This window comes from Callorhinchus milii, unplaced genomic scaffold (assembly GCF_018977255.1).
Source record: "Callorhinchus milii isolate IMCB2004 unplaced genomic scaffold, IMCB_Cmil_1.0 Scaffold27, whole genome shotgun sequence".
Classification (NCBI taxonomy): Eukaryota; Metazoa; Chordata; class Chondrichthyes; order Chimaeriformes; family Callorhinchidae; genus Callorhinchus; species Callorhinchus milii.
In genome coordinates this window covers 4,259,968-4,275,075 of record NW_024704768.1, presented here as the reverse complement: position 1 = coordinate 4,275,075, position 15,108 = coordinate 4,259,968, and the positions used below count along the sequence as shown (strand labels likewise).

The 15,108-nt window shown below is 52.3% G+C and overlaps 1 protein-coding gene across 1 annotated transcript; it reads left to right on the top strand.

Annotated features, from left to right (window-relative positions):
* Positions 1-299: 299 nt before the first annotated feature.
* On the top strand, positions 300-14,463 carry LOC103171622 (bridging integrator 2). Its single transcript, XM_042344219.1, has 12 exons — positions 300-650; positions 6,600-6,680; positions 7,488-7,542; positions 7,963-8,057; positions 8,737-8,832; positions 9,385-9,492; positions 9,981-10,066; positions 10,517-10,592; positions 10,841-10,923; positions 11,463-12,801; positions 13,370-13,546; positions 13,746-14,463. The coding sequence occupies exons 1-11, from the start codon at positions 567-569 to the stop codon at positions 13,517-13,519; spliced, it is 2,253 nt and encodes a 750-aa protein (XP_042200153.1). The 5' UTR covers positions 300-566; the 3' UTR covers positions 13,520-13,546; positions 13,746-14,463.
* Positions 14,464-15,108: the final 645 nt, after the last annotated feature.

Genomic DNA, 15,108 nt, shown 5'->3' with positions numbered 1-15,108 from the left:
CTGTTTACCCAACAGTGAGCAGGAACCCAATTGTTAGTCGATTGGTGGATCTCTTTCCGGGGATAATAATCCCTCTAATAAAAAAATAATAATAATAATAATCTGGCCACTGTTTGCGGGACGCTGGACGCCTCTACGCACAGCCCACAAAATACACAGTCTCCGTGTATCCTGTGAAGCGCTTTGAGACTTCTCAACGCCGTGATAAGGCGCTGTATCAAATGCCCGGGTTAGTATTGTTATTATTTTTTTAACTTAAATCGAGCTGTGTTTGCGCTCATCCGGACCCAATAAAAGAATATCTGCTGGCGGGTAATAAGTTTTAAGAAAGGAGAGTTTATCTGACTTTATCTGAGATCTGAAACAGGATATGAAGCATGACGGGAGGAGAGAGGGGCTGAACTGTCTCACTTCCTAGTCCAAGAACAGTCAGCGAGTTAAGGGGAGGTGATCAACTGAGGAGAGGAGAGCTGTCACAAGACGTGGGAGAGAGACAGAAAGAGAAAGATACAGAGAGAGAGAGAGAGAGAGAAGGAGAGAGCGAAAGAGAGGAGCAAGACAGGACGATGGCAGAGACACCAACCAAAGCAGGAGGTGCAGGACTTTTTGCCAAGCAAGTCCAAAAGCGTTTCATGAGAGCACAAGAAATGGTAAAAAAAAACAATACTTCTTCATTTTTCGCGAGATTAGAGAGCGGTTGACCTAATCCAGCGGGTGTTTCTTTATAACCACGACTGCTTTCGCGTAGCAAAATCTTTCCCCCTCCACCACCACCTCCACCGCCTCAAAAAAGATGATTTCCTCTGGCGGGCGGGCGGGCGGGCGGGTAACCGGAGGACACAGGTTTAAGATAATCGGCAAAAGAACCAGAGGGGAGACCAGACGAGGAGACTTTTTTTGCCCAGAGAGTTGCTACGGTCTGGAACCCACGGCCTGAAAGGCTGGTGGGAGCAGATCCGATGGTAGGTTTCAAAAGGGAATTGGATAGGGACTTGGAAAGGAAAGGAGAATTGTGCAGGGCTTTGGGGGTGAGAGCGGGGGAGCGAGTGGGACGAGTTGGTGGCTCTTCCAAAGAGCCGGGACAGGCCCGATGGGCTGAATGGCCTCTTTCTGTGCTGTAGGATCCTATGAGCATTGCTCTTCTGAGCACTGCAACGATCAGCCTTGTGTTTGACTTGGCGCCATATCACCTCGTCTCAACGTGCTTCACAGTAACTCAATCCGTTTAATCCTGTGTGTTTTCCCGGCCGCCAGTTTATTCGAATTAGATCTAAATAATAAATAGCGACAATAAATCCTGGCATTTGATACCAGCGCCTTATCACGCCTTCGAGACGTCGCAAAGCGCTTCACGGGATACGCCGCGGAGTGAATGGATTCACTTTTACTAAAGTAAATCAGCCACGGTCTAGTGGAATGGCGGAACAGGTTCAAGGGGCTGAATGGCCTCCTCCGGTTCCTACGTTCTTATGTTCCTAGGTTTCCAATTTCCTCGCGGTAACGTCCCACAAACAGCCGTGAAGTGAGAGTCCGTTTCGAATCGATGGTGGTGGTGGTGGGTGGGTGGGGAGAGAGTGGGGCGGAGGGGGAAGTGCGTAGGGAGACAGAGTGCGTGATCATTATTATAATAATAATAATAAAACGATGATTGATTATTTTCCCCTCTGAAACCCCCCCCCCCCCACCCCACCACGTGGGTTCTATTTCCTGTTGTGAGATAGCGTTTGAATCTTTCCCCCCGCAAAATAGATCGACGTTTTCGCGCCTCTGCCACGTGACTTTTATTCGGTGCGAATGGCGCTATCGAGATAAATGCAAGCTGTTGTTGTCGTCGGCCTCCCCTCGACTGGCTCCACCCGGCCTCCTGCATGCCCCTCGCCCCCTCCGCTCTGCCAGCGGTGGCCGGGCTTTCAGGCGCTACCCTTTCCCGGAAACTCTGCCGCACTCTCCCTCAATCCCTCCCTCCATCCCCGTCTGAAGACCTTCCTCTTCGAACGAGCTTACGGTCACCGCCCTCCCCACACCCCCCCCACCACACCCCGGGCTCGTGCTCTGTCACCGTCAAGGTCTAAGCACAAGTTGTTGTGGTGGTCGTTACAGATGGTGCAGTATTTACTCGGGGCAGAGCTAGGGCTTTGGTCAGATTGCACCTTGAATACTCTCTACAGCTCTGGTCACCACGACATAAGGGGTCTGTGGCCAAGACCTAAGGGCAGTGCAGAGGAGAGCAACGAGGCTGATCCCCAGTGTTAGAGGAACGAACTGTGAGCAACAGTTCGATGCTGCGATGGAGGCGCGAAGGTCAGATCAGTCACTCAGGGGCAGGGAATCCTCCCCCCTCAGCTCCTGCCAACCTACGCCTAATACTCTGCGGAATTAGGTAAGCAGGAGGCGTCCCTCCAGGGAGAGAGAGGGAGAGAGAGCCTTCCATTACAACAATCTCTCTGTGGGGTTTCCAGATGTCGGTGGGAGGCCTGGACTTCTCAGTTGGGTTTGGAGACTCTTAAGCAACGGTGACGGGTTTCCGTGCGTGTCAGACACCCACATGGCTGAGGAAAAATTCCGTGAAGCTCTTTGAGACGTCTCGGAGACGTGATGGGGCGCTACATCAAATGCAAAGATTATTATCGCTCTCATATTAGTATTATCGCTCTCATATTAGTATTATCGCTCTCATATTAGTATTATCAACCTCTCCAGCACTCTTACCAGCGCACACGACTCTCTCTCAACACCGGACTGACATTGCGTATTTATATATATTTTTCACGTTTAGCGAAGAAACGTAGTCTGCGGTGGAATGCTTAATATCCTGCCTTGGCACACTCACCCTTTCTGCGCTGCTGATACGTTTGCAACTTTCATGCAACAGAGCGACAGGAAAAGGTGTGGTTGATGGCGAGATTGTGCGCGTTAAGTGATGTTTGGGTTGGAATCAAAGTGCTCGCAAAGTGTCGCCTCGCACAGTTAGCGCGGAGGGTGGTTCCAGCGTTGCTGGCGCTTGTTTTGCGTCGAATAAGCCATGACGGTTTGGGGAGGGACATTGACTGGCTGTCCGCGTCTCGTTTCCCGCCCACCACCCCACCCCAAACTCTACAGTCACTGCACTTCACGGTGGATTCTGCGAAGCGCTTTGAGACGTCTCGACGCCACAGCGAATGCAAGGGTTATTCTCATCGAGCGCTCCAAAAAAAAGGTTTCGGTCACTCAGTCCAGAAGATGTGGAACCTTGTTACCTCGCTCGCCTCGTTACCCCACACTCACTCACTCACTCACTCGCACACGCGCACACGCGCGCGCCTCTGTTTATTCAGCAGTGAGTAGGAACCCGGTCGTTAGTCGATTGGCGGATCGCTTTCCGGGGGTAATAATCTCTCCCGAAAAATAAATAATGATAATTTTGAGACCTCCCAACGATGTGAAAAAGCGCTCCAACGAATGCCGCGTTTCGCCCACAAAATGCCGTCGCCTCACTTCACGGTGTGTCCCGCGAAGCCCTATGCTACGTCTCGACGACGCGATCGGGCGCTGTGTCAAAGGCCAGGATTATTATTATTATTATTATTATTATTATTACCGTTATTATTAACCACCCGAGATGGGGGCCGTGGTCCTTACCTGCGGTCTCAAGCTGTTGATGCTGAGAACGGCGCTGTAGACTGAAGCCTCCTGGAAAATCGGGCTCCTAGACTTTAAAGAGAACATTATCGGCTGCAATGATTAACTTGATAGTTTCAGCCAGATGACCAGGGACACTGTGTATTGTCATCGAATCGTTCTTAGCTTATAAATGGGCTCAATCAGGGCTGAGTTTTATTGCTGTTCGCTTGTTTGAACCCGAAGGTGAACCAATCTCCAATAATTTGCCATGAGTGAGCCACCGGAGTTTCCCCCTCGCTCGTTGGGTGACACACTGGGGAGCAATGCCGACACAGAGCTACAAACAACAACAACTTGCATTCGCACAGCCCCCATCCCCCCCCCCGACCCCCCCCCACACACGAAGGGTAGCGTCCCAGAGCGCTTGACAGTGGCGGAGAGGACACCGAGCCGGGAGGAGGGGGGTGGGAAGAGAGGGAGGTGACCGTAGACACCTTAGGTCGAAGAGAAAAGCCTTCGAGCGCTACCTGAAGATGGAGGAGGAGAGGGGGTGGGGGGAGAGCTTTCTAGAACTTTGGGGGCATGGCGGCTGCACGTTCAGCCACTTGATGGTGGGGCGGAAGCTTAAAAAACTGTGAGAGTTCATACAAGTGGGGGCTTTCCATAGCTGTGGGCTTCTCGGCTCTGTGGTTTCTGAAGGTGGCAGAACTCTCACCCCATGTCTCTGTTCTCCTCCTCCCACCCCCACTCCTCCTCCCACCCCCACTCCTCCTCCCCCCCCCACTCCTCCTCCCCCCCCCCCACTCCTCCTCCCCCCCACTCCTCCTCCCCCCCACTCCTCCTCCCCCCCACTCCTCCTCCCACCCCACTCCTCCTCCCACCCCCACTCCTCCTCCCCCCCCCACTCCTCCTCTCCACCCCCCACTCCTCCTCCCACCCCCACTCTTCCTCCCACCCCAACTCCTCTGTCCGCTCCCCTTTCATCAGCTGAAGTGAGGCTTTCTGCTTATCCCACATCCCCCTCTCTCCACCTCACCCCCCACCACATCAGATTGGAGACCCTGTAGCTCAAGTTAGAGCCCCCGCCTCGCAAGCGAGAGGACCCGGGTTCGATTCCCGGGTGGGACAGATCAGGGCAAAACCTTAGGCAAGTTTTACTCCACACACACACACACACACACACACAGACTCGCCTCTGTTTACCAGCAGTAAGTAGGAACCCGGTTGTTAGTGGGTTGGTGGATCGCTTTTCTGGGGGTAATAAGCCCTTTAAAAAAGAATCAATAATAATTTGGTCACTCAATCCACGGCTGTTTGTGGGGACGTCGCCTGTGAAGCGCTTTGAGGCGTCTCGACGGCGTGATGAGTCTCTATATCAAACGCAAGGATTATTATTATTATTATTATTAATATTAATGTATCGTCCAATGTCCTGTTTGCAAAGGGAGTCAACCCAAAACGCACAGGAGAACTGTTACTGGTTTTGAGGGGGAGCCAGCTGGATGACTTTGCAGAAACCATCGTTTAGCGAAACTCTGAGCATAATTCTTTCTGCACAGAAATTGTTCATGGTAATAAAAAAAAACTAATTGTAGGGCTGTAAAACAATTTGTTCTCAACCCATTCCAAACTCATGCTGTTCGGGCTGATTGGAAGCAAGTTGTGGTTACACATTGTGATGCACTACGTTTCGCCCCCCACCCCCCCACCCCCCCCACCACCCCCCCACCCCACTCCCTCTCTTTCCCTCCAGTTGTTTTATAGGGAGATCGTTCTTTCAACAACAACATCTTGCACTGACACGGCCCACCCCCCACCACCCCCCTTCACACAGGGTACCGTCCCAGAGCGCTTGACAGTGGTGGAGCACATCTGCCGATCGAATCCAACTTATTATACAAGACCCTCCTCTTCGGCTGAGCCTTTGACCACCCTCCTACCCACCCCCACCCCACCCTACCTACTCCCAACACCCACTCCACCTTGCCGCCCGCGCCCCCTCCCAAATTCCTGACTGTCCAGGCGCTGTGTAAAGCAATATTATATTGTATTGTACTGCGAGGACGAACAGAGAGGCGTGTGGGGTAAGAAAACTTGCCTAAGGTCTCGCCAGGTGTGTCCTGACCGGCCCGGGAATCGAATCCGGGTCCTCTCGCTTGCATTGGATGCAGCGCCTCTTCACGTCTCTCAGACGCCTCAAAGCGCTGCACAGGATATATTCGTGGGCCAAACACGAGAGCTCGTCGCTCGCAGCAGAGTCCCCCACAAACAGTCCCCTACGCTCCAACCACTGAGCTACAGACTCGGTGTGTAGGTCGGTGCGATCGTGAGGGGGATGTGGTGTATCAATGAGGCCGTGTGGTTGTCTGTGAATTATCGTTTGGTGTATTAACATCTAAAACCGGACTTTGACCGGAAAGAAAAAAAGAAAGAAAAAAAGAAAGAAAGAAAGAAAAAGATCTTTCCATGTGTTTCGAATAATCATTAACAGACGAGGGAGTGTTCCACCAGCCCACCCCAGCCCGTCCTTTCCTGCGTGCCTTAGACATTGTTCTGCTTTGAACCGTTAGATCTCAAGATTATGAGGGGTTTTGATGGAGAAATTGTTTCCACTGGCGGCGGGCGGGCGGGCGGGTCGGTAACCAGAGGACACTATAATAATAATAATAATAATCCTTGCATTTGATATAGCGCTTTTCACGTCGGGAGGACGTCCCAAAGCGCTTCACAGAACACACAGTAAAGTGAATTGAGTGTATATTTGTGGGCGGACGCGGCAGCCAATTGCGTACAGCAATGTCCCACAAACATTGCCGAACGAACCCGCACAGAAACGATGGGCCGTAGGGCCTCCTTCTGTGCTGTAAGATTCTATGATTTCCAAGAAGACCCTCACGCTCACCTACAAATCCCTTCACGCCCTGTCCCACACGCTGCGAGGTGCAAGTTGTTGTTCTTGTCATTGACGCCTTTGTCTGTTTGTTTATTTGCCGCTTCAGGTGTTCCAAAAGATTGGCAAAACGGTGGAGACGAAAGACGAACAGTTTGAACAGTGCGCCAACAACTTCACCAAACAACAGGTGCATAACGACGGGGGCAATATCGTGTGTGGTGGGGTGGGGTGGGGGGGGGGGGCGGGGTGTGGGGTGCGGTGGGGGGGTAGGGGGTGTATACAGTCCCGGAAACGGGGGCAAAATCAACAACAACAACAACATTTATATGGTGCCCCTCGTGCAGGGTACTGTCCCAGAGCCATTCGTTTACACCCCATTCATTCATTGGTGGAGTCCCAGTAGCTCAGGGGTTAGACGCCTCGCGGGCCAGAGGACCCGGGTTCGATTCCCGGGCGGTCAGGTCAGGGCGAAACCTTAGGCAAGTTTCCTTACGCCCCACAGACACACACACAGACACACACACAGACACTTTACACACACAGACACACACACACAGACACACAGACACTTTACACACACAGACACACACACACACAGACACTTTACAGTACAACCCGCTGCGCGGGTTGTACTGTAAAGTGTAGAGACTGTGTATTTACCACGGCGGCCAATTGCGCACAGCGGTGTCCCACAAACAGTCGTGGATGGAGTGACCTCACTTTTGGGAGAGGGAATTGGAACTGAGTTCCTACTTACTGCGGGGTAAACAGAGGCGTGTTTGCGTGTGTGTGCGTGTGTGTGCGTGTGTGCGCGCGTGCGTAGAGTAAGGAAAGTTATCTAAGGTTTCGCCCTGAACTGCCCGGAAAACTGCGAGAGCTCTAACCCCTGAGCTATCGAATTGAGATGAGATTGAATGAACGAAAGGGACATTTCTCATCGCTCTTGTGATCGGTTGACGGATTGACTGACTGCCTTTTACCTTTCTTTCTGCAGAACGACAGCTCTCGCCTTCACAAGGACCTGAAATCTTATATAAATGCTGTCAAAGGTACATAACACCTCAGTTCAATAAACTGCATCGTCAGGGATTTTGAGCTCACAGTCTCAACGATGTGGTAAGGACCCGGGTTCGATTCCCAGGTGGGTCGTAGGAAACTGGTTGTTAGTCAGTTGGCGAACTGCTTTCCCGGGGGTTAATAATCAATAATAATTTGGTCACTCAATCGATGACTGTTTGTAGCACAGGGCTGTGCGCAATCGGCTGCCGCGTTTCATCCACAAAATATGCAGTTAAATTCACTTTACACTATTTTCTGTGAAGCGCTTTGAGACGTCTCAACGGCGTGATGAGGCGCTGTGTCCAATGCGAGGCTTATTCGAGTGGTTTGGAAGAAGACGCGAGAGAAGGGAAGGGACTGATGTGACCAATTGTCTTGTGCGTGACCAGCAACCTGTCTGTTTCTCTCAGTGATGCACGAAACAGCCAAGAAACTCTCAGAGACACTGGAGGACGTTTACGAGCCCGAGTGGCAGGGCAAGGAGCAACTGCACGAGATCCTCGAGGTGAGAGATCTCTCCATCATCAACATTTACTTTGCGGATTCCTGTAGCTCACATGACCGCATTTCTTTCTTGCCAACCTGCGCCTAATACTCTCCGGAATTAGTAACCAGGGACAGGGGGAGAGAGAGAGAGTAGAGAGAGAGAGAGAGAGAGAGAGCGCATTCAATCCGAACAGTCTCTCTCTGGGATTCCCAGGTGTAGACGGGAGGCCTGGAATTCTCAGTTGGGTTTGGAGACTCTTAAGCAACGGTGATGGGTTTCCGTGCGTGTCAGACACCCCCCGGCTGGGCAAAAATTATATATATAATAGTCAAATCTAAACCTGGATGGAATTTCAGTCCCTGGTAGGAAGTATGAACATCTTAGAAACATAGGAACAGGAGGAGGCCATTCAGCCTCTTGAGCCTGTTCTGCCATTCTATGGCTGATCTGTACACCAACTCCAATTATCCGCCTTCGCCCCATATCCCTAGATATCCTGACTCGATCCACCTCAGTCTCGAAGGGTCGGTGTGGGGGGGGGACAGGGGTTATTGGTGGAGCAGGGGAGCGGTGGGGAGATAGGAGAAGCCAAAAGTCCGCCATGAAACATGTCGAATTTTTTGATGGAGCAGAAGAAAGATAAAGCTCCGGCAAAGCGTCTCTCTCGGTGTCTCAAGGGCCGAATGTTTCCTTGCAGAACAGCGACCTCCTGTGGGCAGACTATGGAGAGAAGTTGTCTGACCAGGCTTTGAGGACAATGGAGAGCTACGTCAGCCAGTTCCCCGAGTTCAAGGTGAGTCCCTCCAAATCCCTTCCCCGTACCTCCCCGACACCTCCCTACCCCACCTGCTTACTCCCCCCATTACCCGCTGCCTCCGCTCGACTGGCTCTGTCCAGCCTCCTGCCTGTCCCTCGTGCCCTCGGTTCCGCCATCAGTGGCCGCGCTCACAGCCACTTACGCCTCCGAAACATTCTCTGGAACACTCTCCCTCAATTCCTCCGCCTTTGCCCCCGTTCCTTCCCCCCGTCATCAGGTCGTGGCTGAAGACCTTCCTCTTCGACCTAAGGCGCCTGGGGGTCACCTCCCACCCAGCGCCGCGACTGTTTTGTGGGCACGCCTCTGGGCGCAATTGGCATAGCCACTACACGTGAAACGCACAGTCACTGCACTTTACGGCGTGCACTGTGAAGCGCTTTGAGACGCCTCAACAACGTGAGAAGGCGCTGGGTCAAGTGCGAGGATTATTATTATTATTATTATTATTATTATTATTATGTGAAGCCGGGGGCAGTAGTGTCAGACTCAGGGAATCTCAGTGACCGGTTTCCATCGCTTGTCCTTTAGAAGCGCATCGCAAAGCGGGGAAGGAAACTGGTGGATTATGACAGCAGCCGACACCATCTGGAGGCTCTGCAGAACGCGAAGAAGAAGGACGAAACCAAAATCACAAAGGTGATACCCCCCCCACACCCCCCCCCAACCCCTCCTCACCTAACACCCCACCCACAAACTCTCTCTCTCTTTCTCTCTCTCTCTGCCATCGGTTTCAGCCGCTACGCCCCGAGCCTCTGAAACACTCTCCCTCGATCCCTCCATCCCGCCCCCTTCCTTCACCATCTTCAGGTCGCTCCTGACTTCCTTCCTCTTCGACCATGTCTACGGTCCTTCTATCTCTCCCTCCCTCCCCGACCCGCCACCCGGCTCAGTGTCGTCTCCATCTCTGTCAAGCGCTCCGGGACACTATTGTTATTGTTGACCCTCCTCTTTGACCGCGCCTTCGGTCACCTTCTTACTCCCCCACCCTCCCTGCCCTCCGCCCTCGCCTTATCCCAACACCCACACCCCCCCCCCCCCCCGACCGCCCCCCACCCTCCAGCTCGGGTCCAAATCCCTGACTGTCCAGCGCCTAAATGTCACTTGTTGTCGTTGATGTTGTTTAGGCGGAGGAAGAGTTTATCAACGCACAGAACGGGTTTGAAGAACTGAACACTCAACTTCGGGAAGAACTTCCTGTGCTGTGGAACAGGTTCTTACTGATAGTTAGAAATAGCCTCAAAGATCTGCTCAAAGATTGGTCCCACCTCAGAGGAGCTTCCTCACGCTCAGGTCCGAATTGGTCTGGGACAGAGATACAGAACAATCAAACCAGAGGACACATGGCCTGTGATTGAAAGGGGGTGGGGAGGGGGAGGAGGGGGGGGGTTTGAAACGCAGAACAAATCTAGGACGCACTATTTCAGTGAGCGAGTAGAGAACCCGGGGAGGGAGACGGTTGAACAGAAAACATGTTGATTCCCTTCAAACACAGATTAGATAGTTTTCTTTCAGGAAATAACATGATGGGGTTGTAGGATGGACAAGAGGGAGTTGGGGACGTGTGGGCAAACGGCCGCCAGGAAGGTGGAAGGTGAACCGGATGGGTCTCGGGTATTTTTTTGCGTCCAGCATTTCTCATCTTCTTACGTTCTCCCCACAGTCGTATCGGGTGTTATGTGACCATCTTTCAGAACATATCAAACTTGCGGGATATTTTCTACAAAGAGATGAGCAAGGTAGGATTAACCGCCTTCGATGCCCGGGCGGCTCAGGTCAGGGTGACACCTTAAGCAAGTTTCCTCACTCCGCACACACACACACACACACACACACACACACACCTCTGTTTACCAGTGAGTAGGAACCTGGTTCCTAATCGATTGGCGGATCACTTTCCAGGAGTAATAATCCCAAGCGCAAGGATCATTATTATTAATTATTATTAGTATTATTATTGTTATTATATCATCTTGCCTTTTTGCAGCTGAACCAGGACATGTACGTCCTGATGACCAAACAGGAGAAAGAGCACAGCAACAAAATCTTCATTGTGAAGGGAGTTTCAAGGTAACGGCTTTCATTCGGTCATTACTTTACGCTGAGGGTTGTGATAGCAGATCGTTTAAAGGGTAACCTTCGCATAAGGGGGGGGAGAGGGGATACACAGTCACTACACTGGAGAGTATATCCTGTGAAGCACTTTGAGACGTCTCATCGACGCGATGAGGCGCTGAATCGAATGCGAGGGTTAGAGTTATAGAATCCCGGAGTTATACAGCACAGAAGGGAGGCCGTTCGGCCCATCGTGTCCGTGCCGGCACTTCGAAAGAGTTGTCCAAATTAACCCAACTTCCCCCGCGCTCTCCCCGTAGCCCTGTCAACTTGTCCTCCCCAAATAATTATTATTAAATTATTATCATTGTTATTATTAAGGCTCCGTATCAAATGCAAGGCTTATTATTATTAATATTATTATTATTATAAGGCAACCGGGAGATTGACAGGAAATAAATATTTGAGGCTGCCGTGTATTGTGTCTATTGCGCTCCCAGATGCTGTCCTGGGTGATGGGTTTTGTATAAATCCAAGTTCTCGTTGTTTTGCAGCAAAAGGCGTTCACTGATCATCTCATCTCCGGTGAAAACCATGCACAGGCACTCCAGCTCGTCCGAAGGCAGCACAGACCAGCCGCCGAGTGCGAGCACCAACCCGTCAGCGAAGAACGAGGTCTTATCCCCTTCGAAGCCCGGCGACGTTCCAGCTACGCCAGCTTGGGAGGCCATGCCCGAGCTGATCGAATCGAGCAACGAGGCTCCATCTAGTGTGGTGGCTCCATCGTCTTCTGACCTCCCATTATCTAGCGATGACCCATTGTCTACCAATGTCCCATTGTCTGGTGACCTCCCATTGTCTGGTGACTTCCCAATGTCTGGTGACCTTCCATTGTCTGGTGACCTCCCAATGTCTGGTGACCTCCCATTGTCTGGTGACTTCCCAATGTCTGGTGACCTCCCATTGTCTAGTGACCTCCCATTGTCTAGCCATGCCCTATCGCCCTCTCACTTTCCCTCAGACCAGGCTCCGTGTTCTCAGTCCCCTCCCTCATCGCCAGACCCAATGTCCTCTGCTATGTCATCGTCCTCGTCAGCGAGCGGCGGAGATGCAGTCTCCTCGGAAACTCCGACACCTTCTGACCTTGGCAGGGATCGTCCAGCCAAGGAACCCAGAAGCCACCCATCTCCTTCAGAGCAAACGTTGGTTGACCTGCCCGACTGTGCCTCGGTCTCTTCGCTAACACCAGCGACGCTCAGTGTCTCCAACACCATACCAGCCAACACAGCCATTGAGGACCTTCAAACCCTTTCATCTCTGTCGTCAAGTGAAGAATCTTCTGCCGATTCTCCACTCGATTCTCCTCCAGGATTGTCTCCCGGGGGTTTGTCTCTGCCTGTTACCTGCAGTCAGCCTGTGGGTGAGGTGTCTGCAGACTCAGATTCTTCCAAGGAACATCCATCCAACCAGTTGGCTGTGCCAGTCAGCTGTGCGTCCGTTGAAATCTCACAGCTCGAGTCCCCGTTCCAGGTTTCCGCTGATGTGCTCGTTTCCAATGGTCAACCCTCTAACGAGGAATGCTTGCAATTAACCTCCGCGACTCCTGAAGTCCTAGCTACCTCTAAAGCTTCGTCAGACGAACCACCATCATCTAGAGTGGTCACTGTGCCAATCAGCTCCCCAACTCCCAATGTTTCATTTCCAGACTCCGACACGCAAGTTTCTGCTGATAATTTAGCCTCTTCCAATCTTCTCTCTGATGCCGTGCTTTCCTCTGAAAACCTCATGGTGTCCAGCGAGGCTCCTGCAGCCAAAGTCAATGACTGTTCCAGTGACCCACAGCCTCGCTCCGAACCAGCCCCAACCAACATCTCACCACAGCAACCCACCGAGGTGAGGTGGGGAGTGGGGAACTCGAATCAATCCTCTGCGACTCTTTGCGGGACACTGCTGTGCGCAAATTGGCTTCCCGCGGTTTCGCTCACAAAAAAAAACACGCAGTCACTACACTTTACGCTGTGCACCTGGAAGCGCATTGAGACGTCTCGAAGACGTGATGATAAGGCGCTACGACGATTGCAAGGATTATTATTAATATTGTTGTTGGGCACAAACTAATCTCAAGGGCTGTTCACAAAGCCACGTAGCTCTCCGGCTGACTCAGTCGGTGGCGTTCGCCTCTCTCTGTCTCTCTCTCTGTCTCCGTCCCTCTCTCTTTCTCTCTCTCTCTCTCTCTCTATCCCAATGTCCCGACTAAAAATCCCTCTCCAGATAAAACTGCTTACAAAACACACAGTCACTACACTTTACGATACATCCCGTGAAACGCTTTGAGACTTTGCTCCCGACGTGAAAGACACCTCCTCAGATTCAAAGGGATTATCCAATGAAGAGGACAGTCAGTGGTCAGGACAATGGCACTGACCTGAATTGGACTGACGTTGCGTTGTTCTCCTCGCAGGAGCTTGTCACGACATTGCGTGCGGGTGAGGAGTGCGGACGCGAAGCCAGCGATGGTGAAGATGACGAAAGAACAGACTTCGACAGGTCTTCTACTCAGGAGCCGCCTTCGGTGGAGGACGAAGGCAACAGAGTCATCTATAACGTGTAACAAGACACCGCAGGATCCACACACGAGGTACCAAAAGTGGTGGCCCGTAGAGCCCTCGCCTCGCAAGCGAGAGGACTGCCGAGTTTCGCCCACAAAACATACAGTCGATTCACTTTACAGCGTATCCTGTGAAGCGCTTTGAGACGTCTCGAAGACGCGACAAGTCGCTGCGTCAAATACCAGGATTATCATTATTATTATTGTTACTCTATTTTTTTCTTCCCAGGGTGACTGCGGAGAGAGGCTGATCGATCGCAATTAACGCCCGGAAGCTTCGTTGCTCATCTCAAGGCAGTGTTTCGGAGCCCGGCTCGCCGACCCGCACAGAAGCCCGCACCCTGACCCAGAGAGCGCTCCAACTGTTCAAAACAACCCGAAACTCGTTCCCGAAACGAAAAAATGATCCGGACGCCGTCTTTCTACGGACAATCCACAGCCACAAACAACAACTCACGCAGAGTGGCATCCCGGAGTGCAACCGACCAGCCGTGTCCCACTCTCGTCTGGGTTCTGCGTTGGAACCACCGCAATTTACTGCGCGGAATGAGGCCATTCGGCCCATCGTGCCTGTGCCGGTTCTTCTTCGGAAGCAAGAGAGCTTTCAGTTCCGCTTACCTGCTCTTTTACCCCTATTTCTCCCCCCCCCCCCCACCCACCCCACCCCCAGAGGTCGGAAATCTCACCCGGAAATATTCCAGAGAACAGGATAACTTTCAGATATGCTAAAGGCGTGAGGGAGGGCGAGAGAGTTAAAAGCTGCAGAGTGTGAAGGGCAAAGCTACGTTGGGTAACAGGAAATATTTTGTGACAGATAGAGTAATAAACAGCAGCTAACAGGACGTATCCTCACTCACTCACTCACTCATTCACTCAATTAGTTTTAAACCACTGTCCAGTCTTTCTGCCATTAACTGACTTGTTGAAATCACTAGCGATTTTTTTTTGGGGGTTGGGGGGGGGGCTCAGCTAGTCGGCCGGGTGGGTGGGGGGTGGGTGGGTGGGTGTCTGACACACGCGGAAACCCATCACCGTCGCTTAACCTCCGTTCCTCTGGCTCCGGTCTGCTCCACGTCCCCCGCCCCAACCGCCCTACTATCGGTGGTCGGGCCTTCAGCCTCTCAGCCCGAGGCTCTGGAACTCCATCCCCCAGTGCCTTCGCCTTGCTTCCTCCCTTTCCTCCTTCAAGGCCGGTCTCAAAACCTTTCTCTTTGACCGTGCCTTCAGCTCCCCTCTCGACTCTCTTCCTCCTCCTCGCTCCCTCCCTTCCCTCCCCTCACCCTGACCATTTCCCCCTCCTCTCTCCCTCCCTTCCCTCCCCTCACCCTGACCATTTCCCCCCTGCTCGGGTCATGACCCAACTGTGCAGCGCCTTGGGACGTCCTCCTGACGTGAAAGGCGCTCTATAAATGGAATCTTGTTGTTGTTGTTGTTAAGAGTCTCCAAACCCAACTGAGAATTCCGGGCCTCCCGTCTACACCTGGAGACCCCAGAGAGACATCGTTGGGATGGAATACGCTCTCTCTCTCTCTCTCGCTCTCTCTGTCTGTCTGTCTCCCTCCCCCTGGAGGGAAGTCTCCCGCTTACCTAAT

Bases quoted from the DNA above. Each gene is read 5' to 3' on its own strand.
- LOC103171622 (XM_042344219.1), top strand. From the start codon at position 567: ATGGCAGAGACACCAACCAAAGCAGGAGGTGCAGGACTTTTTGCCAAG. The intron at 651-6,599 runs GTAAAAAAAAAC...TTGCCGCTTCAG, and splicing joins TCATGAGAGCACAAGAAATG to GTGTTCCAAAAGATTGGCAA. The intron at 10,067-10,516 runs GTTCTTACTGAT...TTCTCCCCACAG, and splicing joins CTTCCTGTGCTGTGGAACAG to TCGTATCGGGTGTTATGTGA.